This window comes from Galeopterus variegatus, unplaced genomic scaffold (genome assembly GCF_000696425.1).
Source record: "Galeopterus variegatus unplaced genomic scaffold, G_variegatus-3.0.2 Scaffold1417, whole genome shotgun sequence".
In the NCBI taxonomy this organism is placed as follows: domain Eukaryota; kingdom Metazoa; phylum Chordata; class Mammalia; order Dermoptera; family Cynocephalidae; genus Galeopterus; species Galeopterus variegatus.
The window spans coordinates 180,057-206,484 of NW_007727528.1; the positions used below are offsets into that span (position 1 = coordinate 180,057).

Sequence of the window (26,428 nt, forward strand, 5' to 3'; positions counted from 1 at the left end):
CGGGGCGCGTAGCCAGGCGCAGTGCCTGCTGCAGCAGATCCGCGCGCTGCCGGGCCAGCTCGCCAGCTACGCGCTCGCGCACTCGCTGGGCCGCTGGCTCGTGTACCCTGGCTCCGTGTTCCTGACGACGCGCGCGTTGCTGCCGCTGCTGCAGCAGGGCCAAGAGCGCCTCGTGGAACGCTACAGTGGCCGGCGCGCCAAGCTGGTGGCCTGTGACGGCAACGAGATTGACACCATGTTCATGGATCGCCGCCAGCACCCGGGCAGCCATGGCCGCGGCCTGCGCCTTGTCATCTGCTGCGAAGGCAACGCTGGCTTCTACGAGATGGGCTGCCTGTCGGCGCCACTCGAAGCCGGCTACTCAGTGCTGGGCTGGAACCACCCGGGCTTCGGGGGCAGCACGGGAGCACCCTTCCCTCAGAACGACGCCAACGCCATGGATGTGGTGGTCAAGTACGCCCTGCACCGCCTGCACTTCCCACCCACGCACGTGGTGGTCTATGGGTGGTCTATTGGCGGCTTCACCGCCACCTGGGCCACCATGACCTACCCGGAGCTGGGAGCACTGGTGCTGGACGCCACCTTCGATGACCTTGTACCGCTCGCGTTGAAGGTCATGCCCCACAGTTGGAAGGGGCTGGTGGTGCGCACCGTGCGTGAGCACTTCAACCTCAACGTCGCTGAGCAGCTGTGCTGCTACCCGGGGCCAGTGCTGCTGCTCCGGCGAACGCAGGACGACGTGGTCAGCACCTCGGGCCACCTGCCCTCCCTGTCGCCCGGCGACATGCAGGGCAACCGTGGCAACGAGCTGCTGCTGCGTCTCTTGCAGCACCGCTACCCAGCCGTGATGTCGCGTGAAGGCCAAGCCGTTGTGACCCGCTGGCTGCGCGCCAGCAGCCTGGCACAGGAGGCCGCCTTCTATGCGCGCTACCGCGTGGACGACGAGTGCTGCCTGTCCTTACTGCGCTCCTACCGCGTGCGCTGTGAGGAGGAGCTGGAGGACGAGGAGGTCAGGGGGCCGCATGGGCCTGCCTTTCCCTGGCTTTTGGGCCAGAGCCTGAGCTCGCGGCGGCGCCGGCAGCTTGCGCTGTTCCTGGCGCGCAGGCACCTCAAGAACGTAGAGGCGACTCACTGCTGCCCGCTGGAGCCAGAGGACTTCCAGTTGCCCTGGGAGCTGTAGCCCGAGCACCGGGGCTTGGGTCCATTTCCCTCCCCACATCCCCAACCAGTAAAGCTGACCCTGTGGGGGCATCCTGATCTGGTGTACGGGGAGAGTGTGCAGTTCATCTGGACCTGGTGTTCTCCCTTCACTGGCCGCTGACTTTCCCTCCGTTCTTCCTTGTGCTTCCTTCCTTTCTTTCTCTCGCTGCCCCTAGCACTTTTGGACGCCTGTGCCCAGCTCCTAAAGGGAATGCAAAGATTAACCTGACCCAGTTTATGGCAATGCTGTGTTTTGGGACTGGATCACCACAAGGGTGATGGGAATAGGGGCTGGAGGGCCACAGGATGGCTCCTGGAAAGGTGATACCAGCTGACTGTTGAAGGGTGTGTACAAGTTGCCCCCTAGCTGTGAAAGGACATTTGCATTGAAAGGCTATAAAGCAGGTCTTAACAGCTGGAGATTCTCAGGAGTATGATGCTGCTCATCTGTAGTCTCCCATCTCCAAGCTCCTGGTTCTATAGGAGAGGGCTCAAAGAGGGACCGTAGACCTCGAGTAACAGGTACACACCTGCACTGGCCATTTATTACTGGGTGTCCCCTGGAGCCAGTTCTGGGCTGGGCTTTATTCCTGGCTCCGGGATGCAACACAGAATGAGAAGCAAGTCCTCTGCTCACTGCCATCTGTAGTGTGGTCACTTCTCTATGGTCTGCTCTGAACTGCATGAAGCAGGGACTATTGGCTGTCCCTGTTGTCCCCAGCCCCTGGTTGGGTTGAGCAAGAACCTATGGAAAGAATGTAAGGTGGTAAGTGAGGAAGACATTTCGAGTACCAGAGCAGGATAAGGCCATGATAGCAAAGCGCCTGTGCAAGATAGTAGGAGGACGGACATCTGCCAGGAGGCGAGTCAGGGGAAAGAAGTGGGCAGTGGGAGGGACTTCCATGCCTAGGGATCAGTACCTGCAGAGTGGTGGCCTGGATGGAAGGGGTGTGTGTGTGTGCGCGCGCGCGCAGTCCAATGGGATCAAGTGTGTGTGTGTGTGTGTGTGTGTGTGTGTGTGTGTGTGTGTGTGCAGTCCAATGGGATTAGATCCTCAAGGGTTTGAATACCATTTAAGAATTTTCCTCAGAGGCCAAGTAGCAGCCAAAGAAGGGAAGGTGTGGGACTCTTTTTAGCGGTTACACAGTTCTCCTTTGAAATCAGGCAAACTGTTGTTCCAGAGTCTCCCGGTAGCCCTCAATAGCTGAGTGACCTTGGGCAAGTTACTTTAACCTCAGATCCCCGTCTGCAAAGTGGGAAGGGCGCAGGACCTGGCTCACGGGTTGCTGTGAGAAGGGTGTGAGATAACACACGGGTGCCGCGGGGCTCCGGGCTCCCCGCAGACGCGCTGGGCCGAAGGAATTCAGGGGCCGAGATGCGTCCACCGGGGCCGGGCAGCGCGGAGGGCAGCGGCGCCTGCAGGGCAAGAGGACGAACCGCGGTCTCGACTTTTTCTGTGCAAGTGCCATACAATAAAAAAATCCCCATAAAGAGGACGAACTAAAAGGAAAACCAAAAAAAGGCTTACGGGGGGGGGCTGACCCCCAAAGTCAGGGGGTCGGGCCCTGGAGGGACCTCATGGGGTCTGAGCCTGACTCGCTGAGCGCGCGACCGTGGCACTAGTGGGCAGCGTATACAGGCCCGGCTTCCCCAGCGCCATGTCGGACGGTCCTCCCACTTCCCACCTCCTCTGTGCTCCTGCTCCTCTGACCGTTCTACCTGTGCGTCTCGCTGGTGGAGCCGACCTCGGAGGGGTTTCCTCAGAACCCTGCCTCTCTTTCCGGCTTCGCTAGCAGCTTCGGCCTATCAGGATGGAGCGGACAAACCGGGACTGAGCCAAAAACACTCTCATTGGACGCCGCCCGTGGAGGGCGGGACGAAGACGGAGCACACGCCCAAGCGGAAGTGGGCTGTCGCGTCGCTGATTACGCAATGCGCCGGTGGCCGAGGCGGTTCCACTGGCTGGTGTGTATGCGACGGTCAACTCCCGGTGCTCGGCTGCTGCCGCCCGCTACCTTAGCCTCGACGCCAGCTGCGGCCTGGCCGCCGCCGGAACATGGACCCCGCCGGCCAAGGTATCCGCCGGGCTCGGTGCCTCCGCCGCAGATCGGGCCGGACCGCCCCGCGCCCCGGACCCTCCCCGGGCTCGTGTCCGGGATTCTCGGTCCCCTCAGCCCGTCCTCCCGCCCCGAGACCCCTCATCAGCTCCCAGGCCCCTGATCTCGAAGCTCACGGTGGTTGTGGTGTGCATCTACGCCCCCGGCTCGGACCGCTTCCCGGCCGCTCTCCAGCGGCCCTCCTGGCCTCCCCTGGGACCGCGCCGAGGTCCGCGTCCCCGGAGCCTTCCCTTTGTTCCCAGAGCGTGGGTTTCCTCCCTCCAGGTAGCTCTCTTTATGCCACTCACCCGCCGCCCGGCCCTTGCTCGCTCCACCGCCCTCCGTCTCTGCGCAGGGCCCTCGGGGTCGCTCCATCAGGGCTGGAGCCGGGCCGAGGTGTTGTGGGCGACTCTCGGGCAGGGAGAGGCGGGTGAAGCCGTCCTCGTTTCAGCGCAGAGTCCCCGGAGTGGCCGAGCTGCTCGGAGCCCAGCCTACCTAGGGGTTGCCTCGTGGGGAGGAAGGTGGAGTGAGTCGGGGGCACACCCAGCGTGCCAGGCCCGTCTCCAGAACAGACACCCCGAACCGGAGGAGACGGCCACTGCGGGGCGCGCAGCGGGCCCAGGAGGTTAAAATCTTAAGAGGATGGTACAAGTATGTTTTCCATTCTGGGGCTCTGGAGAGGGGATGCAAATTCCCACGCTGAAATAACTACACTGGATAAACTCAGGTAGCTTTTCTACTGTTTGTCCTGTAACACCGTATTAATCAAGCAACAGAATTCCTTGGTTCTGATACATTCTGGAGGTTTTTCTACTTTTGAGGGCTATCGACAAAAGAGTTTAGCATCAGAAACCTCCGACTCTGTTAAACTCAGGAGGCTTTTCATTGTTTAACTTGCACCTCTAGATTCTGATCATAACAATGACAAAACGTTACTGAGCTCTGTGTGCCTGACACCATCTTAAGTCTGTTTCTCAAATGATCTTTTACCATTTTCAGAATAAACTTTTGAGATTGGTCATTGTATTATCCCCACTTTGTAGATAACTATGCAGTGTTAGAGAGCTGGGACTCATCCGGAGTGAAGGGCTCTAGCTCTCTAATTCTGCCTATGGCACCAGCCCCACGCTTATTCTCTGTAGTACTTTTGGTAAGTAAGACACTTTCCTGGCCTCATTCTCTTCTGTAAATTGGGATGTGAATGGCTTCTACTTGCAGTGGTGTGGTGAGGTTGATATCTTGTAGAGTGATTTAAAGTGCCTGGCACATGTAAGTGCCCAGTTTCTATCTGGGGATGATTTCCATGGGATTCAATTTTAGCTTCATAGGCACAAACTGTCCAAGAGCCTACATTTATTTTTTTAAAATGAAAGAAAAATTATAGAATTTTAAGGCACTTACTGAACTCAAGTGAGTTCAACACAGTGTATACAAATGATGAAGTAAAATCATGTGGGTTGATCTCAGTTAAAAATCAGATTCAGGCCTGGCTGGTTAGCTCAGTTGGTTAGAGGGAGACCTTGTACACCAAGGTCAAAGATTTGGTTCCCTCCACTGGCCAGCCCAAAAAAAAAAAAAAAAAAAAAAAAAGATTCAGTTGGTAAAAAGTGGATGTGCTTCATTTAGTAAACATACGTTGAACACCAAGAAAGTGCACAGCTTCAGCTGTATGGGACATGCAAAGGGAATGAGATACAGCCGGCTACTGCTTATCCTTATGTGCTGTCTGTAGACTTTCAGTGCAGACAGGAAGATGCATTTAACATGAAGAAAAATTTGAACCTGATCTGGGCGTAACAGAGGTGTGTGGAGGCAGTGTTCTCCTCTGCACTCTCCACATCCTGGTGGCTTCCTGGCTGTGGGGTGGGGGTTGAGGATGAGATTAAAGGGACTTTTGTTTTGCCGACTCCCTGCAGGGGCTGGATGACTACGTGTGCTCCTTGTATGTAATTTTAGCATGTGTCCTGGCAGATGAGTTAAGTGGACAGTGATGCTATTGTGTTTATAGCCATATTGGGTTCCTTCACTCTAAAAAATGGAAGATCTTTTAGATTGGGCTACTTTCTTCATAGGGAGGATTTTGTGTCTCAAGATAGTATCCCCACAGGGGAAACCAGAGTTAGAGTTTGGCGGTCTTGCGCCAGCATTTCTAGTGGTTTGAAGCAGCATAGGTGGTATTGGCTTTGTGTCTTGGGTGGCCTGAGATGTAGCTGTACTTAGTGTAATGCCCAAACTGTCTTCACAGACCTTTTGGAGAAGAGGTGGTGTCAGTCTCCACAGCCTCCCTCACGCCCACCCTCTTTCCCCCAGCCACCTGCCCTTTCTTTCTAGTGGAGACCTCTACCCTATTGACTTCCCCCTAATTTACTTGATGCTTTCTGATCTTATTTTGTCTCTGGCAGATATCAACCTGAATTCTCCTAACAAAGGTCTGCTGTCTGACTTCTTGACTGATGTCCCTGTGGACACAGGTGTGACTGCCCGGCCTCCTGCTGTTGAGGGCCTGACGGAGGCTGAGGAGGAGGAGCTCAGGGCCGAGCTCGCCAAGGTGCTGTGGCTTGGCAGTCTATCATGGGGTGACTGTGAGTCAAGGCCCTCTTGGGTCAGTGAGGGACCAGAGCAGTTGCTGTGCTTTGGGGGAGTTGCCCCTGGGGGGTCCCGCCCTGTTCTGTGTTCCCACTGATTACTTTGTATATGCCTAGTTCCATGTATTGGACTCAGAGCCACCTGGCGGTGGAGACAGGGCCTGACCTTGTCCTCCGCACTCTGTGCCTGGCACTTTGTAGGTGCCCCACGAGAATTTTCACCGAGGGATAGCTCTCTGAGCATGCCATTGGCTGAGAGTTTCTTTTGCGACCTCATGAATCTATCTGCCCTGGGTATTAATTTTTCTTTAAAAGTAATTATTTTGTAAAGAGTGCTTCATATAATCTTTAGGTGATAGTTCTTTAAGAGTAAAATAGGCATTAAGAACAAAAGCCTCTAAGCATTATTTATATTCAAACCAATTGCCACAAGTGTTTCTTTTCACCCTGTAATACAGAATTTAACAGTGACTCATTTCAGATTCCAGAATCTGGGGAAATGAACTTTCAGAGTCTGGAGCACTGCTTGTTTTCAGCCTCCACTCTGTCTTCAGAGGCGAGACCCACCCCTCTCAATATGCTTGGACCCAAGCCTAGGTCTGAGCAGAGCGAGTATGCAGCTGAACCTCAGCCCCAGGGCCAGGTTTCAAGTCATGGGGGACATAACACAAGAAGATTAAGAGAAAAGTAGCAAGAAGTCCAAGGAGACTTTGCTTTACATTTTATTTCAGAGGGCCGGCCCGGTGGCGCACTGCTACAGTGCGCCGCTTGGGAGCGCGGCGGCGCTCCTGCCGAGGGTTCGGATCCCACATACAGACCGGTTCCTGCTCACTGGCTGAGGGAGGTGCGGGCGCGGCACCGAGGGTTGCGATCCCATTGCTGGTCCTGGTCCGGTACGGGCGCGACACTGAGGGTTGCGATCCGTTGCCGGACACGAAAAAAGACAAAAAAAAGGAAAAAAAAAAAAAAATACATTTTATTTCAGAGGGCTGGCCCGGTGGCGCACTCGTACAGTGCGCCGCTTGGGAGCGCGGCGGCGCTCCTACCGAGGGTTCGGATCCCACATACAGACCGGCCGCTCACTGGCTGAGCGAAGGGCGGGAGCAACGCCGAGGGTTGCGATCCCGTTGCCGGTCCTGGTCCGGTGCGGGCGCGACACTGAGGGTTGCGATCCGTTGCCGGACACGAAAAAAGACAAAAAAAAGGAAAAAAAAAAAAAAATACATTTTATTTCAGAATATTTTGGTTTACGGCCGCTCACTGGCTGAGCGAGGTGCGGGCGCAACACCGAGGGTTGCGATCCCATTGCTGGTCCTGGTCCGGTACGGGCGCGACACTGAGGGTTGTGATCCGTTGCCGGTCACGAAAAAAGACAAAAAAAAAAAAAGGAGAATATTTTGGTTTAGAAACTAAAACCACAGGGTTTTCAGAGGTGAACTGTGTGGTGAAGAAGTTCTGTGTCACTTAAAGTGCTCAATTTTCATGCTCCCCAAGACAACTAGACCACATGCCCTTTAGCCCTGTTGGTCACTGGACCATAAATGGAGCACTCTGGCCACTGATTGTACTTAATTGTTGGGTGACTAATAGTAGTTTGGTCTTAGATAATCCTATGTTTTTTTTTTTTTTTTTTTTTTCCTTTTTGTCTTTTTTTGTGACCGGCAACGGATCGCAACCCTCAGTGTCGCGCCCATACCGGACCAGGACCGGCCACGGGATCGCAACCCTCGGCGTTGCTCCCGCCCCTCGCTCAGCCAGTGAGCGGCCGGTCTGTATGTGGGATCCGAACCCTCGGCGGGAGCGCCACTGCACCTCCCAAGCGGCGCACTATAGCAGTGCGCCACCGGGCCGGCCCGATAATCCTATGTTTTTAAAGTTATTTCTTGTTTCAACTATTTTCTAAAGCAAAACCTAGTGATTTACGGGGCTCTTAGCTGTTTTTTAGTGGCTTATTCCAAACGATCACTTTTTTAAGAAAGGGAATTTTTTTAGAATAGCTATTCACATAGGTGTTGAAAATATTGAGAACTCATTTGAAAGTGGTAAAGCTTTAAAAGCTTTAGAGAATGCTTCTTTTAGAAGACTTTCTTTCTTTCTTTCTTTTTTAATTTAAGACCTGAAAATATTTAAGTATTTATTATCAGGAATCTTTCTGTTACCCAACTCAAACTGCCTTAAGCAAAAAAGAGAGCTTACTTTTTGGCTTGTGTAACTGGCTTTTGCCAAGGCCTGGAGCTGACCTCAGGAACACAGATGTTATCATAAGGGCCGTGTCTCTGTCTCTTTCACCTAGGTCTCCATCCATCCGTCAGCTCTGCTTCCTTCTCACTGCATATGGAATTCCCCCATGGGTGCAGATGGGGCCTGGCTGCCAGCATTTCCAGCTTCTGTTGTCTAAGCCCACACCCAGAGCCCAGAGGGATAAGGGGCTTCTCTATTTAATACCCATGCTCCGTCCCAGGGAGGAGCTCTGACAGACCTCGCTTGGTCTTCTCAGGCTAGTCCTTGCCACCAAGGGTGGACATAGTGATTGGTTGCCCCACCAGATCCACCTGGTTTGGGGGGATGGGACAGTTCACTAGAAATTGGAGTGCTAGTACCAGATAAAAAGAGAACAGATGTCTGTTGTAGACTCTATTCCTAAGACAAGTTATGTTTCTGTAAGCAAAAAGTTCTTACGTAATTCTGAGAACCCTCACTGCAGTGTGTATAAGGACATTAGTCACTTCCTCCAATAGTGATGGCTCATCATGTCAGCTGCATGCTTTGCAGGTGGAAGAGGAAATTGTCACTCTGCGCCAGGTCCTGGCAGCCAAGGAGAGGCACTGTGGAGAGCTGAAGAAGAGGCTGGGCCTCTCTGCCTTGGGGGAGCTGAAGCAGAACCTGTCCAGGAGCTGGCATGATGTGCAGGTCTCTAACGCGTAGGTACCTGCCCCACAGCCGGGGTTTGCCTCTACCCTTCAAGGGTGTGCCTTGTGGGTGGAGAGTTAGCACTTGGGGAAGGGGTTCCTTACAGCTATGGGGGGATTGAGTGAGCTTGTTTGGAAGCAGCCAGTAAGAGGCCTTGACTCCCTTGGTTTAATGTAAAGGAAGTGGTCAGTTCTGCCCTGCTGAAGCCCACCTGGACTCCCTCCCTGGTCCTGCACAGGGTGAGGTTGAGGTAGGGCACCCTGTTCTCAGGCAGACTGGAGAGTTGTTTTTCCTGCCAGCTGGAATCTCTTCTCATTCTTCTGAATAATTCACCACAGACTTTCTGTTTTTAGCTATGTGAGAACTTCTGAGAAACTTGGAGAGTGGAATGAGAAGGTGACGCAGTCGGACCTGTGAGTGCCTGTGCCTCTAGCCCCTCCCCCCACACTCCTCAGGCCCAGGGAGACTGCACCCCTGGCACAAGCCTTGTTTTGGTGTTTGCTGGCTTTTTTTTTTTTTTAACATAGGTTGTCTCTTCTCAAGTACAAATGAAACTGTCCTTTAGACTCTTGTGGAACAGGGTGCAGTAGCTGAAAGAAATTCACCTAGCCACCATACCACACTTAAAACTTTCCTCTGCCTGACACGCGTCCCTTAGATAAGAGGCTGGAGATGGGCTTGGGCAGCATCTCTGACTAGTCGATGCTCCTTGGCTGTCAACAGTGGGCAGGTGGTCGGCCTGATTTTGGTGGTGGCAGGTTTTTGTTTGGTTGTTCTTTTTGTTGGTGTCCTCCTTCCTTCCCCTGCAGACTTACTCCAGGTGTTGGGTTCTCAGAGCTTCACTTGTACTTCAGGGGTGGTTCTTGAATGGGAGGTGGCATGGGCTGTGCTGGTGGGATAGTGAAGCCAGTGGTCTGAGAGGCGCTGCACCACCAGTTCCATGGAGCGTCAGCAGAGCGAGAGCTATGCGTGGACAGCTCCATGTGTCTGTTGGAGCCATAGTTTAAAGTGACTTCTGATGTTTTCAGTTTCTCAAACTAGATGATAGCACTTTCTTTATCTGTGCTTCAATCCGATTATAAATTCTTTGAACTGGGTAGGGGAATATTTAAAAATAGTCCCTGCGGGATTTTTCCATCTCTTGTTTAGAAGGAAGTGCTGTCGTGGTTGCCATAGAACAGGGGCAGAAAGTCCTTCCATGTTTGGGCTGAAAGGAAGTGCTTGCTTCTGAGCTTGTCTTGAAGGTGCTTGGGGACAAGTTCGGCTCACTGTGCATGAAGCCTTTGCAGTCTGGTGTCAAAACAGGGTGCAGGTGCCGGGAAGTGCTGACTGTTTGTGTGCTTTGATACAACAGCCAGCTGTTGCCCTGGGTATTCTAGGAGCACTGGTGGGCTGCGTCTTTAGGGTTGCATGCAATGGTGACTTTACCGGGAAGCAGATGTTCCTTAGGTTGAGACAGTGGCCGTCATCTGGGTGGTGTGCACACCAGGCAGACACATAGTGCAGACTCAGTCTGAAAATAGTCTTAGGAGACTTCAGTGCTGTTCTGTAAAACCAGCTGACGTAAAGCTGCTGAGATTCTACTCAGATAAGTAATTTCTCAAAGAGCTTAGGACACTTGGAATTCTGAGCCCTCTGAGAGAAACCTGTGGCTTGGCCTGGAAGTGTGTGGCTGGTGTGTCCCCTGGGAGGGGCCATTCCCCAGAGATCTCACCCCTGATTCTGTGCTGGAAGAGTTGTTCAAGTGGTGCTTCCAGAGCTGGAGGCATTTCCTCATGATAGCCTTGGAGGAGGGTGATACGGCTCTGGGACAGCATGGCTGAAAATGTAAGTTTCAGGGGATGGGCTGCTGGCAGGTGGAGGCCATGGGGCTTGCTTGCTGACTTTCCTGACCTGCCTGAAGGTTCCTTCCAGCTAGCACCTTGGAGGATGGAGCGAGAACATGGCCCAGGAGGTGCAGTGAGCATCTGCACTAGTGCACGGCCCTTGTGAGCTGAGCTGCTCCATCTTCCCAGCTGACCACCTGCTTTGTGTGTGAGAGCCACTGTGCCCTGTGGGTTGGAAGTGATCTCCTCATGTTCTCTTAATGGGCAGATCTAGCTGAAAGCCCTTGTGCTGAGAGTGGGTGTCCTGTAAGCCCTGCAGTACTAGTTTGCTTACTCTTAGTCCTTTTGGCTGTAGGTGACAGAAAGCACAGCTAAAGGTGGTGTCAACCAAAAGGAAGGTGGCAGAACTCACCTGGCAAGGAAGCCTCTGCTCCCAACTTTGCAGTCCAGCAACAAGGTGGTCCAGGTGTGGGTCTTATTGGACTAGTCGCTATGGCCAGGGAGCTGGTGTCCTCTGGCTGGCCAGGCCTGGATCACTTGCTCACCCTGAATGAGGGTTGGGGCAGCCCCGCAAGAAAGGTTCCAGAGAAGTTGGAGAAGGAATATCCACCAGATGCTCATGACTTAAGGACGTGTTCACTGATTAGTGGGAGGAAACTGCTGGTATCCAAGGCTCTTTTCCTAAGAGGTCTCAATAACTCCCAGAGGGGTGCTGGCTGGGGCGGCAGGCACAGTTACCTGGGCACAGTTATCTGTAGTCAACTACAGCTGGGCCTAGTTATCTGGGTTCAGATGCTGGCTCTGCCCTCAGCCCTGTCACCTCCTGAGCTCACCTCCCCATCTGTGTCATGGGGTGAGAACAGCCCCTACCTCCCAGTTCACCGAGGAGTATGTGTCCATGTGTGCAAGGCCCTTGGAATGGGTCTGCAGCACTGTGAGCCCGTGGGAGGGATGGGCACCCAGGATGGGGCTGAGAAGAAGAAAACAGAGGCCAGGGCCACAGGTGCTGGTGGGGACCTGCTGCAGGAGGAGAAGAGCCTGTGAGGTGCTGGTGGTGGCCTCGGGCCATGCTTGTTATGCCGACTGCCCCCGGGGCATCTGGCTATGGAGGAGACTCGCTTGGGACCCCTCATTTCTACACACAAGAAATGCTGATGGGCTCCACAGCCCACCCAGGGTGTAGGTTTTATAGCACTGCGGGGACTACAGTGGCTCCTTGTGTGCATGGGGGGGGGTCACCCTCGTGACCTTCCTTCTTGTTCCCAAGGCAATCAATGCTGGGCACGGGGGCTTATCTTCTCTCCAATTCAGTTTCCCCAGGTTCACCCTTTGGTTACAGATGCAGATTCTGTGAAGTTTTTTCTCTAAATCCTCTGTTTCAGATTGTCTTCAGCAAATCACAAAATGTTAATATGGTTTCAAGTATTTGTTACTTCAGGGAAAATTGAGGTTGAGGATGTGTATTTCTGAAACTAGATGCTGCAGGTCACTAGTGCACCTGGTGGTAACAGAAAATAGCCCCGGCTCTAGGTGCGCAGAGTCTGTTTCTTGCAGATGGTCTTGCTGGACTTGGCTTTGGCAGGATCATCTGGCTGGGCCATGGTTGGGGGCTCTGGCAGGCACTACAGGTGAGCCCAAGAGTAGATGCAGAGCCTTTCCTCGCGGGCTGTGCTGTGGGGGTGTGCTGCCAGCTCTGCCTGTGTCCTGAATCACCGCAGTCTTGTTAGACTGTTGTGGTAGTTGGGGGCAGCTGGAGGGCAGCCTCCTTCAGTGAGCAGTGGGTGGGGAGGAAGGGTGCCTGGTGTGACCTGGTGGCACTGACAGGGACAGAGGAGCCCGTGTCTTTTCGGGAGGCCTGTCTCCCAATCTGTTATTCTCTCGAGGCTTAGCCAGGTTTGCTGGGAAGGCGCTCTCCAGGTAGGCCTGGGTGCTGCTGAGGTGGCCTCGGATGCCCCGTCTCGACTCAGCCTCAAATTCCCTGGCATCATGCGTGAGGAGCTGTGGCCCAGAGGCTTTGGGTTTGGGTTTTGGTAGTGGGCTCTGTCATGTTGGAGGCTGTCATATCTTTTGTTTTTGTGGCAGCTGGACAAGGGCCAGCAGCTTCAAGCATTGACACTCACGGTGGGCCCCAGAGTGTCCCTCTTGTCCCTGCATACCACATCCCGCCCACCCTTTGCCTGTCCTGCTGATGTTGCGGTCATGGAGCCCAGCTCGGTGTGGTTGCGCCCACATGGGGGCGGACGCTGGAGAAGGTGGAAGCAGAGGTCTTCACCGCAGGCCAAGACCATGCTCTTGCACCGTGAGGGGTGGTGTGAGGATGCTACTTTCCCGTGCTCTGAAAGGACATTGTACAGCCAGCATTAGAGGGCGACGGGCTACTCGGTCTGGAGGAGGGAGGCACCCCACAGGGCACGTGTCAGAAGGGTGAAGCTCACACCCCCAGGGCAGCAGTTGGACTTGGGTTTTTTCCCCTGAGGGACTGTCTTTTGTCAGAAGAAGAAGGGGAAACTTCGAGCTGGTGTTGGCTAGGTCAGGGAACTAGAGGACTTTTCTGCCTCCTGCCGCTCTGGCATTGCCTGCCTAGGCATGCAGCCCAGATCCAGGTGCCACAGTGGGCCTGTCTCCTCTGTGGCAGCTAGGCATTGCGTTTTCAAGGTAGTCAGAGATGCCATGAGAAGACAGGCAGGCAGGCTGAGCTTCAGGTGGAGGCAAAGGTGAATTGTTAAGATAAGAGAACGAAGTGTCATCGCAGGGTTGGGTGACTTGGCCATGTTGCTGAGCGTTCAGTGCAGTCTGCCACTGTGGTGCCCCTGGGGGCCAAGGAGCCCTGGTGCAAGTCCCCTCCGTAGCAATTGAGTGGTTGCTAGCCACCTGCTCTGACTCCTCCCCTTTCCCTCCCCACGGCTGCTCCTCTGGTGCTCTCTTTCCTTGGCCATGGCTTGTTCCTGCTATTTGATTGTTTAACTGGTGTATCTTCTTCCCAGCTACAAGAAAACTCAGGAAACTCTCTCGCAGGCAGGACAGAAGACTTCTGCTGCTCTGTCCACGGTGGGCTCTGCCATCAGCAGGAAGCTCGGAGACATGAGGTAAGATGCCCTGGCCCCTGCCCTGAGGGCTGGTCGGGGCCAGTACGGGGTGAAGTGCTGGAAGCTCTGCAGGAAGCCAGCCTAAAGCCCACAGGTGTGGCCACGCCAGCAAGGACCAGTCTGTACAGTCCCTTGTTTGGGGGATTTCTCTGCCCCCTTTTGGCTGCCTTTTTGCCATTTCTGCATTCTACAGGGGGCACTAGTTCCATTGAGAAACTTCTGGTGCTTGGGATTGTTGAGGAAGGATTCTTTTTCAAGCTTTATCGAGAGGCAGCTACTCTGATCTGGTGATCGGGATCAGAGTGGAGTGTCAGTTTGGACAGGCCTTCTGTGTGTTGCTTCCTCAGGGTCTCGGAAAGTGTGCGGTCAGATACCAGAACACCCCAGCTCTGTGAGGTCTTTCCCAGAGGCTAGGGGGAACCTTGTTGCCATCAGAGGTGCCTCAGCCAGCAGGGTGGGGGCCAGGGTGGGTGGGTAGCTCAGCACTTTGGGGCTGCACACAACACCAACCTGCTCAGTTTGGTGGCCGTGCATGCCTGCCCTGGGTTTCTGTTCTCGGCTCACTGGCCATGCTTCTCTGCTGCATGGCGTGGTGACGAGGGGACTGGGCCCTGGAGCCAAGGCCTGGGTGTGAAGCCAGCTGTGCCACCTCCTCTAGAGCCCTTGGGCACAGCCCTCCCTCACTGGGGTGTGAAAGCCATGGTGTAGGTCGTCACCATCACCAGCATCCTGGCCCTGGCCCCAGGTGCCACCTGCCCTACCTGGACTCCTCACCCATGCTCAAGACCAGTCCCCTCACTTGTGGGTTTCAGGGAATGCCTCCCTGTAGCCCCCAAACCATCCTGATAGTCGAGGATATCCCGGCGGTGTTGCCTGTGGGCTGGGCATGCTGAGGAGGGCACTGACCCCTTGCCTCTTCCCTTCTAGTGTCTCCACAGGATTCACAGACACATGTGTCTCTTCCTTGGGCTGGCGCCTCCCTGTCTGCCTTGGGTTAAGCATGTCCCATCCCCTGGCTTTGGGGGACCGAAGGTGAGGGCTCTTTTGCACCTCGCTCTGCCCTGGCTGCTGGGCGGAGGTGAGGACACAGACGTCCACACACCCAGGGGCCTGCCATGCCGTGCAGAGAGGTAGCTTTTGCCCACGAGCTGTATTCACCTTTTATTTTTGGTTGAGGTAATCCACTCCCATTCCAACTCTTTATTTTGAGAAGTTTCAAACCTCTGGAGAAGCTGCAGTCAGTACATGTGTGTGTTTCTGCTAAGCACACTTGGGGCTCCGGCCATGCTGTGGCTGGGGTTCCTTGCAGGCCGCTGAATGGATGCAGGGCCTGTCCACCACAGCTAAGCTCTGGGCCCAGGAGGGTCCCCACTGAGCTGCAGCCGAATTCAGCTTTGAAGGGCTCTGAGTTGGCAGCAAGGAGGGTCCACTGTGATTTCCTCATTAGGCTTTGAGAAAACTCACTACTGTCCTCTGGGATGCCTCCTTTGTCCATCTGCACTGTGTGATGGTAAACCTGGGGACAGTTGCTGGTCCACTGGTGGCCTGACCTCTCTCCCAGGTACTGCCATGGAGGGTGAAGTAGGGCCATGGTGGGGAGAGCTCTACATTGGGCTGCTGCCTGTTTCTTGCTGAAAATGCCGGTCTCATGCAGAGCATTTTAAGGAAGCAAGAAGTGTCTGCTGTGCCTAAATCGTGAATTCCACTAGGAGTATTCTCTTGCTTTTGGTTTCCTTGCTCACTTTATGTAGTTTTACTCTCCTGAGTTTGTTAAGGGCAGTTCTTTGTATGGCTGGGTTTTCTCTGGAAGTACAGGAACACGATCCCACTTCTCTGCTACTTCTCTGACAAGGAGTGTAGCTCCTAGTCTTTCTTCAGAGGCGTGGGATTTGCTGCTGACTCTGTGGCATTTAGCCTCAGGGCTGTGGCTGGCAGGGAACGGGGTTCTCTCACAGTGACACTGAGCTGGCTCTGTCTGTGCACCGGGCCCCACGTGCTGCGTTGTGGGTTTGCACACGTGCTTCTCCATGCGCAGGCCAGCTGGGGCGAGTGGGGTCCTCACAGTGTCAGAGGAGCCAGCTTTCTCTGGCTGGCTGGTCGTGTTCAAGTGCCAAAGGGATGTCTTGTTTGCTGGTGTGCCTTACCCCAGGGCGCCTTTTGGTTTGTGTTTGTGGTAGATCTTGAACTCTGACATCTTGGGTCCCTTGGTGGTCACAGGCAGGTTCTGAAATCATGGCCTGTTGACCTCCTAGTTTAGAGACTGAGGTTGAGAGTTCACCACTCCTTGGAAATGAAAGGCAGTTCAGGGAGGTTCATATATGAGTCTAGGATTGGACGGTCATTAGTGGGCCCTCCTGATCATTGGGTCCAGGTCCTTTGGGACAGCTGCCCAGTGCCCATGTCCATGATGAGCTTGTCCTGGGGCAGCTCTGGTGCGTGTAGTGATGGGGATGGGGTACAGGGAACTGGATTTGGGTTAGAGACTGATTCACACTAGGGTCAGGTCACCATTGGGCTTGGTGACCTGGGACAAGGCATCTACCCTCCCTGGACCCTAGGCAGTGTCAATGAGCGTGTGTTGGCTCTTCAGTGGTTCCCTCTGTGTCAGAATGGCCGCCTTTTTTGGCTTCCAGAGTGTTAGAGGTGGGGGGCCTGCTACGCAGTGCAGGGTGGTTAGCTGTGTCACCTGCTGAAAGCTGCCCTGGGACACACATTTTCAGGTCTGTCATCCATGGTGACGGAGCCTGGAGCAGAAGTACTTGGCCCCAGGGTGTTCCAGGTCCTCTTATGGTGCTAACGCTCCCCTGCTGCTTCGCTTGTGTTCCAGGTGCTATCTTTGGACCTCTTTGGGGCTTCTGCCTTCCAGCTCCAGACAGAGCGTAGACAGGGGTCCTTTGTCTGGTACTCATGCCCACACCAAGGAAGTGGAGCCGTGGGGCTGGCTGTGCACTTGCGAGAGCTTCTCGCTGAGTCAGGACTTGGGGAGGATAGGACAGGGCTGCAGGTCCTGCTGTCCCTGATGGTGGAGCAGTCACAGAGTGTCCTTCCCACATGGGGCCCCCTGCTCGGGCTTCAGGAGCTTGAGCAGAGGGGCTGGGGCTCTTGGTGGAGGGTCTTGGGCAGGGTGCTGGCGTCCCTTGCTTAATGCTGCATTTTTTCTTTTCTCCTACTGCCACCTTTTAGGGCCCACCCATTCGCACACTCCTTTAGGTAAGGCTGACCCTGGACACACTATGGAAGGCTTTTCTCTTGAGTCAGGGCAGGGTGGATGCTAGGGGTTCCAGGGGAGGCTGTGCTGGTTGAAGGCGGGTGAGTGTGGGGCCGGGGACCTGCCCCTCCCCAGGAGAGTAGCACCAGCTGGGAGTTGCTGCTCTCGAGGCCATCAGCCAGCAGTGTGATTGATGCAGAGGCTCCTCTCCTGGCCTCCCCAACATGTGTGTCCCCTCTGAGTGCTTCACACCTGGGAACGCTCAGGCCAACTGATTCTGAGTCAGTGAGTGCCTGACCCAGCCTCACTCAGTAGCTACCCCTGAGCCAGTTCTTGGAAGGAAGCACTTTCACGAGGAGGCCGTGCTGCCCTCCAGCTGCTCAGTTCTCTGTGTCTTCCTTCCAGATGTCCCGAGAAGCAGTCCTGTCCCTTCAGGCTGAGCTTGTCCCACTTGTTACCTGAGAGGCCTTGGATACTACTCCCAGTGGTCCTTCCCCTTGTGCTGACTAAAGCATGCTCTTCAGGCCAGCCCTGGCCCCTGTCACATGCGCTTCTGGCTGGTACTTGGAGGGCTGGAGCCAAATCCAGAACAATCAGTGATTTTAAATATTTCTACTTAACTTGATCTGGTTGTGTCTCTTTTGCCAAAAGGTCACTTAACTTAATGTGAAGTCAAGTAAGGGCACTTGAAGGTTATTTGTACCAAATCTGTTTTAGAAGCCCCAGGCCTGTGTCTCCTTACCATTTTCCTAAGTTGAGGCTCTCCTTTAGCAGGGCCACCCCACTAGGCGACTTTGAACGCTCCCCATGGAGCCGGGAGAGGAGCCTTGGTCGAGGTTTCCTTCTGGGGCACTGTGTGGAGGGGCCAGCAGCTTGTTCCAACTGTGCTGGGAGTGGGGGTTCCACCGCTCCCCGCTCTGCTGTGTGTGAACAAGCTGAGAACTCCTGCTGGTCTTGTTCTTGGTGTTAACTCTTGCTCCCCTCTCTGCTTCTACCACGCTTCCAAGCAGCAGCTACTCCATCCGCCACTCGATAAGCATGCCGGCCATGAGGTAACGTATGCTGATCTCCTTTGCTCCAGAGTCGGGGTGTCTCTGGATGGGGGTGGGGGCAGCTCCTGCTGGTCACATTTTGCAGTTATGTACCTCTGAACCAAGGACTCCATTCCTCCTGTCGGCAGATGGCTGGGAAAGACCCCTCTAGGCTGACGAGGAACAGCTAGTGGGGGTGAGGCTCCCACCCTGAGGCCTCTGAAGGAGACCATTCTGCCCAACTGGACCCTGTCCTGAACTTTCCAAGTCCGGGCCCTGGCTGCCTGCAGGGTCAGGCCAGGGAGGGGTAGAGAGGCTTGCACACAGACACTGGTGTCTTCCGCAGCCACTCCCACTCAGGAGGCTGCAAGGGCCTCAGCGCCGTCATGGAAACACCTGGGGCCGTGGTCTGCTGTTCTGTGCCTGCTCTGTCAGGCAGAGCCCTGCTTGTGAGAGACACTCTGGCTGGGCCTCCTCGTTGACATCCTGGCCTCCAGATGCCTTGGGGGAGGAGCCCTGGTTGTGCATGTGGGGTCAAGTGGGATGGGGCTGGCTGCTCTCTCTGCCTGCTCGTCACTCTGCAGCCCCAGAGTTGTCCTTGGTCTTCCTCTCATTTGACTTCTCTGAGAGAGAGGTGTGAAGCATGCTGGGACTTTTCACGCCCCCAGTATGAAGGATCCAAGGGTGTGTGTGCGTTTAGGGTGCAGCAGAGATGTGCTGGGTGTCCTGCCCGCTGCTTGGTCAGGGTCTGCAGCTTCCCCTGTGGCCTCAACCTGTTCCCGTGGCTGGTGGGCATGTTGGCTGACCTCAGTTTTGACCTGGGGAGCCTCCAGAATGACCTTGGCTGGGCTCTGCAGGGGGCACCCCCCCACCCTTTTTTGGTGTATCACATTTCTGCAGTGAGATTTCAAGATGTCAGGGGTCCTTCCGGAGGATGACCCTAACCCTGAGGCCCTCCAGACCTGGGAGGGCAGCACCACTATTTGCTTTTTGTACTGACTTCTCTCCTCTTCTTTTAAAGGAACTCTGCAACCTTCAAGTCATTTGAAGACCGAGTTGAGACCATAAAGGTAATTGTACCTGGACCCTCTGACTCTCTTGATGGGGTTACTTATGTCATTTAATAGATTTAATCATTGTAGCTTCGTGTACAGTTGTTGGAGGTGATACTGAGAAGTTTCTTGTATGTTTTACTCGACTTCCTCCAACGATGACATCTTGCAGACTCTAGTGCAGTCTCACAAGCAGGAGGTGGACAGTGATGTACAGTCGGGATGCAGAGCGGCCCTCCCCAGGGGCCCCTCGTGGTGCCTTTTATCACCATGCCCAACTTTCTCCTGCCCTTCCCCCAGCAACCCTAACCACTACTCTATTTCTATAAGTTTGTAATTTAAAGAGTGTCACATAAATGGAAGGACCATGCAGTATGTGACCCTGTGGGACTGGCTCTCTCTGCACTCTGAGTAACTGCCTGGAGAGCCAGGCTGTTGCCTGTCAGTGACTTGTTCCTTCTCACTGCCGAGAAGTGTTCATGTCACATAACATGAACATGTAGAGAATTGAGCACAGGCCTAAGGTCTGCCATGTGTTATGAGCTGTCTCAGGTTTTCCTTCCTGGTCTTTTCCCTTCTGTAGTCCAAGGTTGTGGGTAGCAGAGAGAATGGCAGTGACAGCCTCTCTTCCCCAACGGGGAGTGGTGACCAGACCCTGCCGGATCACACACCTTTCTAAGCCCGCAGTAGCTTCGCCCAGCCACGGACAGCGTGCAAGCACACCCTCCTCATCATAGCCAACCACAGCTCCGCGCAGTGCAGCTGCCAGCAAGGGCGACGGACAGCTGATTTTGAGGACAGGCGTGCCCATCACACGTCAACGTGGCTGCTGCATTCACGAGTTAGAGAACACTCTCTTGTATACAGACATTTTACACTAAAGTTCACAGACGAAAAGGATCACTGTGCCATCCTTCCTAGGGGTGCAGGAAGTGGACAGGTAGGAGGGTCCAAAGGGGTGCTGGGCCCAAGCTCCCTTTGGGGACCTTGGTAGCTCATCACAATGTTGCAGGAATGAAAGGGGTCAGAAGTGTAAAGTAAGCAGCATTTTCTGACCCTTCCTCCTCCTCCTACTCCCACCCCCCCAACTCACGGAAGGAAATAGCCACCCAGAAAACCTACCTGATCTGCAGGTAAGGTTGAACATGAAAACTGTCCATTTTCTGAGACCCCCAGAAAGTAAACTGATCATCAGCAGCTGTCTGATTGTCACACTAATGGTCTAGCTTTAACAAAAGCAAATTTATTATTTTTTAAGTGTAGTGGACTTTTCAAATATTAAAATTAGGCACAGCAGCTTTAGCCTCATAGTTAGAGAATATTATTTCTTTGGACTCAAGCTGAAATATAAGCCTTACATCGCCTTATGCTTTGTTTATAATCTTTTTATATATAAAAATGAAGGTTCTTTAATGAGTTTTCAGCACTATGTAGAATTTTACATCTAGCCCGAGTGGCAGCCTGCCTGTACTAATTGGTGTGTTTTAATTCATGAATGCACTCTATCCCAGTGTACAAAATGTACTTCTCTCTGTGACTGTGGCAGCTTCCACTGGCTCCCCAACTTTGACCCAAAGGGCTCCTCGCCTCTGGGGGTGGGAGGTGCCAAGAGAAGGAAAAGCCTCTGTCTTTAGCTCCCTTGAAAAGAGATGTACCCGCCCTTCACAGACTACCTTCACATGGGCCTGGGTATGCACTGGTGGCACTGGTCAGTGACTCCACTGTTCGCTGCACATAGCACGAGAAGCAGAACCAACCTTGCAAGTTGGTGGGGGTGGAGCATTGCAATCAGCTGGAACTTGGGTGTCGCCTTTTCTCAGGTGCTACAGAGATCGCTTTCCTGTTTTTAAACTGCCACACCTGGCAGCTCCTCTCACATCAGGGCCCTGTGTGCTGGGAGGTGTGGTCTATGGGGGCAGCTCTGTGCCTTCATGGCTCTTAGCAGGGCACTGAGACCTTGCCTGCTGTGTGCATGTCTGCACACTCCCTTGGGAAGGAGCCACTTGACTCAAGGTGTCTGGATTGGTAAAATGGGACATGTCTTCGGACAACCAAATGTCCCCAGACACTTCAGACACTTGGGGGGCTGCCCTCCACACACGAGCAGGATGTAGGGACAGAGCACTGCTCGGGATCCTTTTTCTGGGTTGAAACCTGTCAGTGGGGTGTAGTGAGAAGGCAGGTTGCAGGGTGGTAACAGGTGTATCTTCTCCTTATAGTCAATAATGGTAATTTGTCAATAAAGCATTCCTTTGGGGAAAAATCCTCTTCAGCTTATCTGGTATGCCTTTCAGGATGGTGATGAAAGTGGTAAATAAGCCAGCACATGAGTCTCCGGCCGTCATGAGCCCACACCTTTGGGAGAGGCAGGCGGTAAACATGATCTGAAATACAAACTGTAAATCTTCAGTGCTGTGGGGATGAGCAGAGCAGGCCCTGAGAGAATGCAACGAGGAAAAGACTGGGGGGTCCGAGCCGAGGCCTCTGAGGAAGTGGTATTGGAGCTGAGTCTCGGAGGATGGGCAGGAGCTTACCAGGTTCCAGGTTGGGCTCGGTACCCCAGGGCCTTGCCACCCAGACTCAGGACTGGCCCCCATTGAAGGCCTCCCTGCCCCGTGAGCACTGGCTGCAGCTGCAGTTGAGCAGTTGTAGTGTAGAGCTCTGGGCGTTGCCAAGGCCACGTGCTGTCCCTCTCGCTGTAAGGCTGGGTCACACCCAGGTTCAGGGAGCCCACTGGGTGGAAGTGGATATTGTATTGAATAGGATCCTGCTGCTCGGGTCAGCACCTGACAGCCATTGAGGGGGTTAGGTCACTCCCTGCTCACAACAGCCCTTCAGAGGCATGATCTTGTCCTACAGATGAGGGGTCCATTTGAAATATCAGAAGGTAACAGAAGCCCCTAACATGCCTAACAAAACAAGACAAGTTTGGAGGAGTTGGCTGGGTCAGAAGATGAGCTGAGGTGGCACAGATAAGCCTCACACTGGTGGTCTCCAGGCTGCAGACACCAGCATGGGCAGTGCGGGCATGGTGGGAGAGTGTGCATCTGACAGGAGGGGTCCCCAGGGTGATACAAGGACTGCTTTAAGTGTTTTAAGGTAATTTATTTACAGGATTCAGTAGTCAAAACTGGATCCAAAGGCATGCTCAGAAATGGGCTCTTGTCCCTCCCACCCCTTGATGACCCCTATCACCCAATCATGTTCCCAGTATTCATGCCAAAGCAAGCAAATATGAATGTATTCTCATTCCCTTCCCGTTGTTACTCAAAAGGTGGCATACAGTGTGTATTAGTCCGTTCACAAAATACACTGAACTGGGTGATTTATAAAGAAGATGAAACTTATTGCTTACAGTTTCTGAGGCTGAGAAGTCCAAAGTCCATCTGGTGGTGGCAGCAGTGACCCAGGGGTCTCACATTGCAAGATGGTGGAGCAGAGAGAGCAGAGAAACCCAGGGGTCTCGTCCCTCCCACCCCTTGATGACCCCTATCACCCAATCATGTTCCCAGTATTCATGCCAAAGCAAGCAAATATGAATGTATTCTCATTCCCTTCCCGTTGTTACTCAAAAGGTGGCATACAGTGTGTATTAGTCCGTTCACAAAATACACTGAACTGGGTGATTTATAAAGAAGATGAAACTTATTGCTTACAGTTTCTGAGGCTGAGAAGTCCAAAGTCCATCTGGTGGTGGCAGCAGTGACCCAGGGGTCTCACATTGCAAGATGGTGGAGCAGAGAGAGCAGAGAAAGACAGACTTTCCTCTTTTAAAGCCCTCCAAACCACTCCCCTGATCACCTTTTTTAATCCATTCACTACTGCACAGTCCTACAATCCAATCATTTCAAGGCTCCACCCTTCAATTACTGTAATAGGATTGTCCACCCTCAACAGTCACCATGGGGGCCAAGCTTCTAATACATAAAACTTGAGGGTCACAATTCAAGCTTCAGGGAGTTTTGGGGGGACATAATTCAACCAACTACACAGTGTTCTGCAGCCTGCTTTTCCTTCCTAACAACAGGGTCTGGAGTGCTCATGGCGTCATCTGTAGAGACCCTTGGGGGAGTATGTTCTGCACTGCCCTTGTACTTTGCATGTGTTTGTTCCTGCTGTCTTGGGAGTTCTCGTTAGGAAGCCCCTTTAGTGGGAGCATTGGACCTCCTTTGAGGGTCAGAGATAATGGGGCTCACCCCAGATGTAACAGCAGGAAAAGGTAAGTGACCTTGAATAGTATCGTACACACTCTCCAATACAACAGTGAGCTGTCACCAGCAATGGGTGTACAGTAGTCGCTGTCTGCAGCCAACATTTACCCTAATTTATGTTGGAAATGGGTTTCATGTGGTTTTTATTAAACAGTTATTTTCCTTTACATATTTGAACGCTGTAAGCAAATATTTTAGGTGTCCTGTGGGTAAGAATCTGCTTTTTGGGGTACAAGGTGAACCCGATGTGTACCCAGCCCTCAAGGACTTGCAGTTCTGTTTGTTGGGGGAAACGAGGTGTTCCCCTGAGTAATGGGCTCATGTTCCATGAGGTGTGGAAAAGTGCTGTGGAGCTTTGGGGCCTGAAGTGGGCAGAGCGGGTGGAACTGAGGGCACAGCTGAGGGGCTAGCTCTGGTAGGAGTAGTAAAAGCCGTGGCCTCAGTTCCCTTTCTCAAGCAGGACAGTGGCGCTGGCTCTATCTGATTAAAGGGCTTAAAGCCATGAAGCACTTAGCACACAGGGCCTGACACTGGAGGTACGTGTGAGACTCCAAAACCGTAACCACTGTCAACTTTTGATGGGTATCTTTCTGTCTTATTTTCTCCAAACAGGTTCACTAGTTCATTTATAAATGTATTTGTTATCGCTTTTTATTTTTTGGTAGCTGGCCAGTACAGGGATCAAACCCTGAACCTGGGTGTAAGCAGCACCATGCTCTAACCCCTGAGCTGACTGGCCAGCTCTGCGCTTTTTATATATCCTGCATCTTGCACGTTTTACTTTCAGGAGCTATCGCAAGCATTTTCTATACTCTTGTGTACATCTTTAATAACTACAATATTCCACTTGAGTGTGCATACTTGTACAGTTGGGCAGGTTTCCATTTTCGCTATCATGAACTATCATGAACATCTAGTGCATATACCTTTTTCTGTATTTGGAAACAGTCTTAGGAAGAATGTCCCTAAAGTGGAATTACTAGGTCTTGGAAGAACTCATTTAAGGCCTGATTCATTCATTCTTGCAGCTCTCAGCACAGGCGGAACATAGCTTCAATCTGAATTGGTACCTGGCCCATTTTGTTTTCTCATTTCTCAGTTCTGGCCCAAAGTACTTCATTCTCTTGAATCAATAGAAATAGATCAACCTGTACTTCTGCTTCTTGGTTTTCTTGGCTGCCTGCTTGATGCTGCAGTTTGATGACTGCTAGGAGGCTTTCTGAGGTCTCTGCTACTTACAGGCGCTGAGCCTGAGACAAGACTGGCATGACATCAGTGACATGAGATGAGGGCCAGAGCATGCTGGAAAAGTCTGGATTCTATTCTGTGTGTCATGGGAAGCCTTGGATATTGAGCGGGAAAAAAATAAGCACCGGAGTGTTTTTCCTCTACTCATGTTCAACAGCAACACAGAAGACCGACTTCTGTGGCCAAACACGTGAGGATTTCTCCCCACTGGCAAGCAAGCTGCAGTGGACACCAGCTGGGTGTCCTCCAATTCAATTCTGGTACTACCTTTCTGGAGACAGCGTCAGATCCCAGGAGTTGAGGGCTCAGTCCCCAAGACTACCTCCTCCATTTCTTTCTTTCTTTTTTTTTTTTTGTCCTTTTTGAGACCGGCCGCATCGTGCTCAGCTAGTGAGCGCACCGGCCATTCCTATATAGGATCTGAACCCGCGGCGGGAGCGCTGCTGCGCTCCCAGCGCTGCACTCTACCTAGTGCGCCACGGGCTCGGCCCCCTCCTCCATTTCTGATGCCAGTCACAAGCTAGTTTCACCTGGTCTTCTGACTGACTGGCTGTAAATTGGGGCTCCCACATCCCCCTCCTTGGGTTTGATTAAGTGCTGCGCAGCTCACAGAACTCAGGGAAACACGTTTACCCGCTTATTTTAAAGGATAACACAAAAGACAGATGAAGAGATGCATAAGGTGAGGTATGGGAGAAGGGGCGTGGAGCCTCTGGGCCCTCCCTGGGCACCACCCTCCAGGAACCTCCATGTGTTCAGCTATCCAGAAGCTCCTCAAACCCTGTGCTCTTGGGTTCTTATGGCTTCATTAAGTAGGCATAACTGAAGCATGGACAAGCGTGTAGAAATGTGATTAGACAAAAAGGACATGATCTAATGTTAATAGACTGAGGGGGGAACCCAGCAAGGCCTGTTTAGATTCTTCTTGGCCTCTCTCTGCAGCATTCCTTCCTCCCAGGTATGGGGTGGGGCCCCTCCTGAAATGACCTACAATCAGTTAAGGTAGGTCAGAGGATTCTTTATGGCCAGCTCCGAGACAAAAGCGGGGGATGGTTAGAAAAAGTCAGGAACTGTGGGTGAAACCCAAAATTTACATATATCACAGATGTCGTCTGGTTTATGTTTTAAAAAGATGACTCCGCTAGGAAATGGTCATCAGGCAGGAGTGGAAGCGCGAAGGCAAGAGCACTGGCTGCAAGCGTCTGCTCCCTAGCTCCTGGGATGGAAGTGGCACATGCCCGCACGTACAGCACAGCGCAGGCTCTCAACAAACGGCAGGACGGCTACAGCTACAGGGAATGACGGGAAGGGTGACCAGCAGGTCTTCCCTCCCTCAGCGGGTCAGTGGAGGAAGCAAGGGTTGTACCCAGAGAGGGAGGTGGAGTGGGAATTCGTTTTCCTGACCGTCCATGCCATTGTTTGGGGTGATTCTGGGAGGGTGGCTGGGCAGTGGCGTGGCATTTCAGCGACTGGACAGGAAAAAAGGAAGTCTCATGTCGGAGCTTCAGGGATGAGCAAACGTCAGTTCCACGACGGAGGTTCGGGTGGGGGTGGGAGGAGTCGGTCTCTCTGCCATCTCCCACCTGCTCCCTCTCCAGTTCTCTGATGAGGACAAGTACGTTTTCTCAGCCTTACGTAAAGCTCTGAGCAGACAGCTGCAAGGCAAGCCCCGCACCTCTCCTAACGCGGCTGGCCGCGGCACCTGCCAGGCTCCAGGAGGGCTGGCTCCGCCCCGCGCCTCGGCCGCGCCCCCGCCGGCCGGCCAGAGCTTCCGGCTCCTCGGCTGCGAGCTCCGCCCACCGATCTCGGGGCCGTCGCCTCGGGGCTGTCACTCGGGGCTCCCACTCGGGGTTCTGCTCCCGCACGGCGTTCCAGAGCCTCTACCCCGGCTGTCATCGGGCTCCGCCCCCGCACGGGCGGGGCCTCCTCACGGCGCTCCGGGCGCACGCGCGACCAGCTCCGCACGGATCCGACC

At 53.5% G+C, this 26,428-nt stretch overlaps 2 protein-coding genes across 12 annotated transcripts in view; both read left to right on the forward strand.

Annotated features, from left to right (window-relative positions):
* ABHD16B (abhydrolase domain containing 16B) overlaps positions 1-1,239 on the forward strand; it is a 1,842-nt gene extending 603 nt beyond the window's left edge. The window contains exon 2 of the mRNA XM_008576879.1: positions 3-1,239. Coding sequence (XP_008575101.1) covers positions 3-1,180 — 1,178 coding nt within the window. The 3' untranslated portion in view covers positions 1,181-1,239. The remainder of the gene's footprint in view (positions 1-2) is intronic.
* A 1,901-nt stretch (positions 1,240-3,140) lies between these two features.
* TPD52L2 (tumor protein D52-like 2) lies at positions 3,141-21,266 on the forward strand. 11 transcript variants are annotated; one of them, XM_008576856.1, is made up of 10 exons: positions 3,141-3,275; positions 5,699-5,844; positions 8,654-8,802; positions 9,145-9,204; positions 13,602-13,703; positions 14,631-14,735; positions 16,887-16,913; positions 17,919-17,963; positions 18,964-19,012; positions 19,578-21,266. In XM_008576856.1, the coding sequence occupies exons 1-10, from the start codon at positions 3,257-3,259 to the stop codon at positions 19,671-19,673; spliced, it is 798 nt and encodes a 265-aa protein (XP_008575078.1). In that variant the 5' UTR covers positions 3,141-3,256; the 3' UTR covers positions 19,674-21,266. The 11 variants fall into 11 exon arrangements, with proteins under 11 accessions (XP_008575078.1, XP_008575079.1, XP_008575076.1 ...); XM_008576857.1 differs by having other exon boundaries at positions 17,922-17,963; XM_008576854.1 differs by lacking the exon at positions 19,578-21,266 and adding an exon at positions 19,167-19,436.
* The last annotated feature ends 5,162 nt before the right edge of the window (positions 21,267-26,428 follow it).

Coding starts and splice junctions, on each gene's coding strand:
- TPD52L2 (XM_008576854.1), top strand. Junction 16,914..17,918: donor CCATTCGCACACTCCTTTAG/GTAAGGCTGACC, acceptor CACGCTTCCAAG/CAGCAGCTACTCCATCCGCC. Junction 17,964..18,963: donor ATAAGCATGCCGGCCATGAG/GTAACGTATGCT, acceptor CTTCTTTTAAAG/GAACTCTGCAACCTTCAAGT.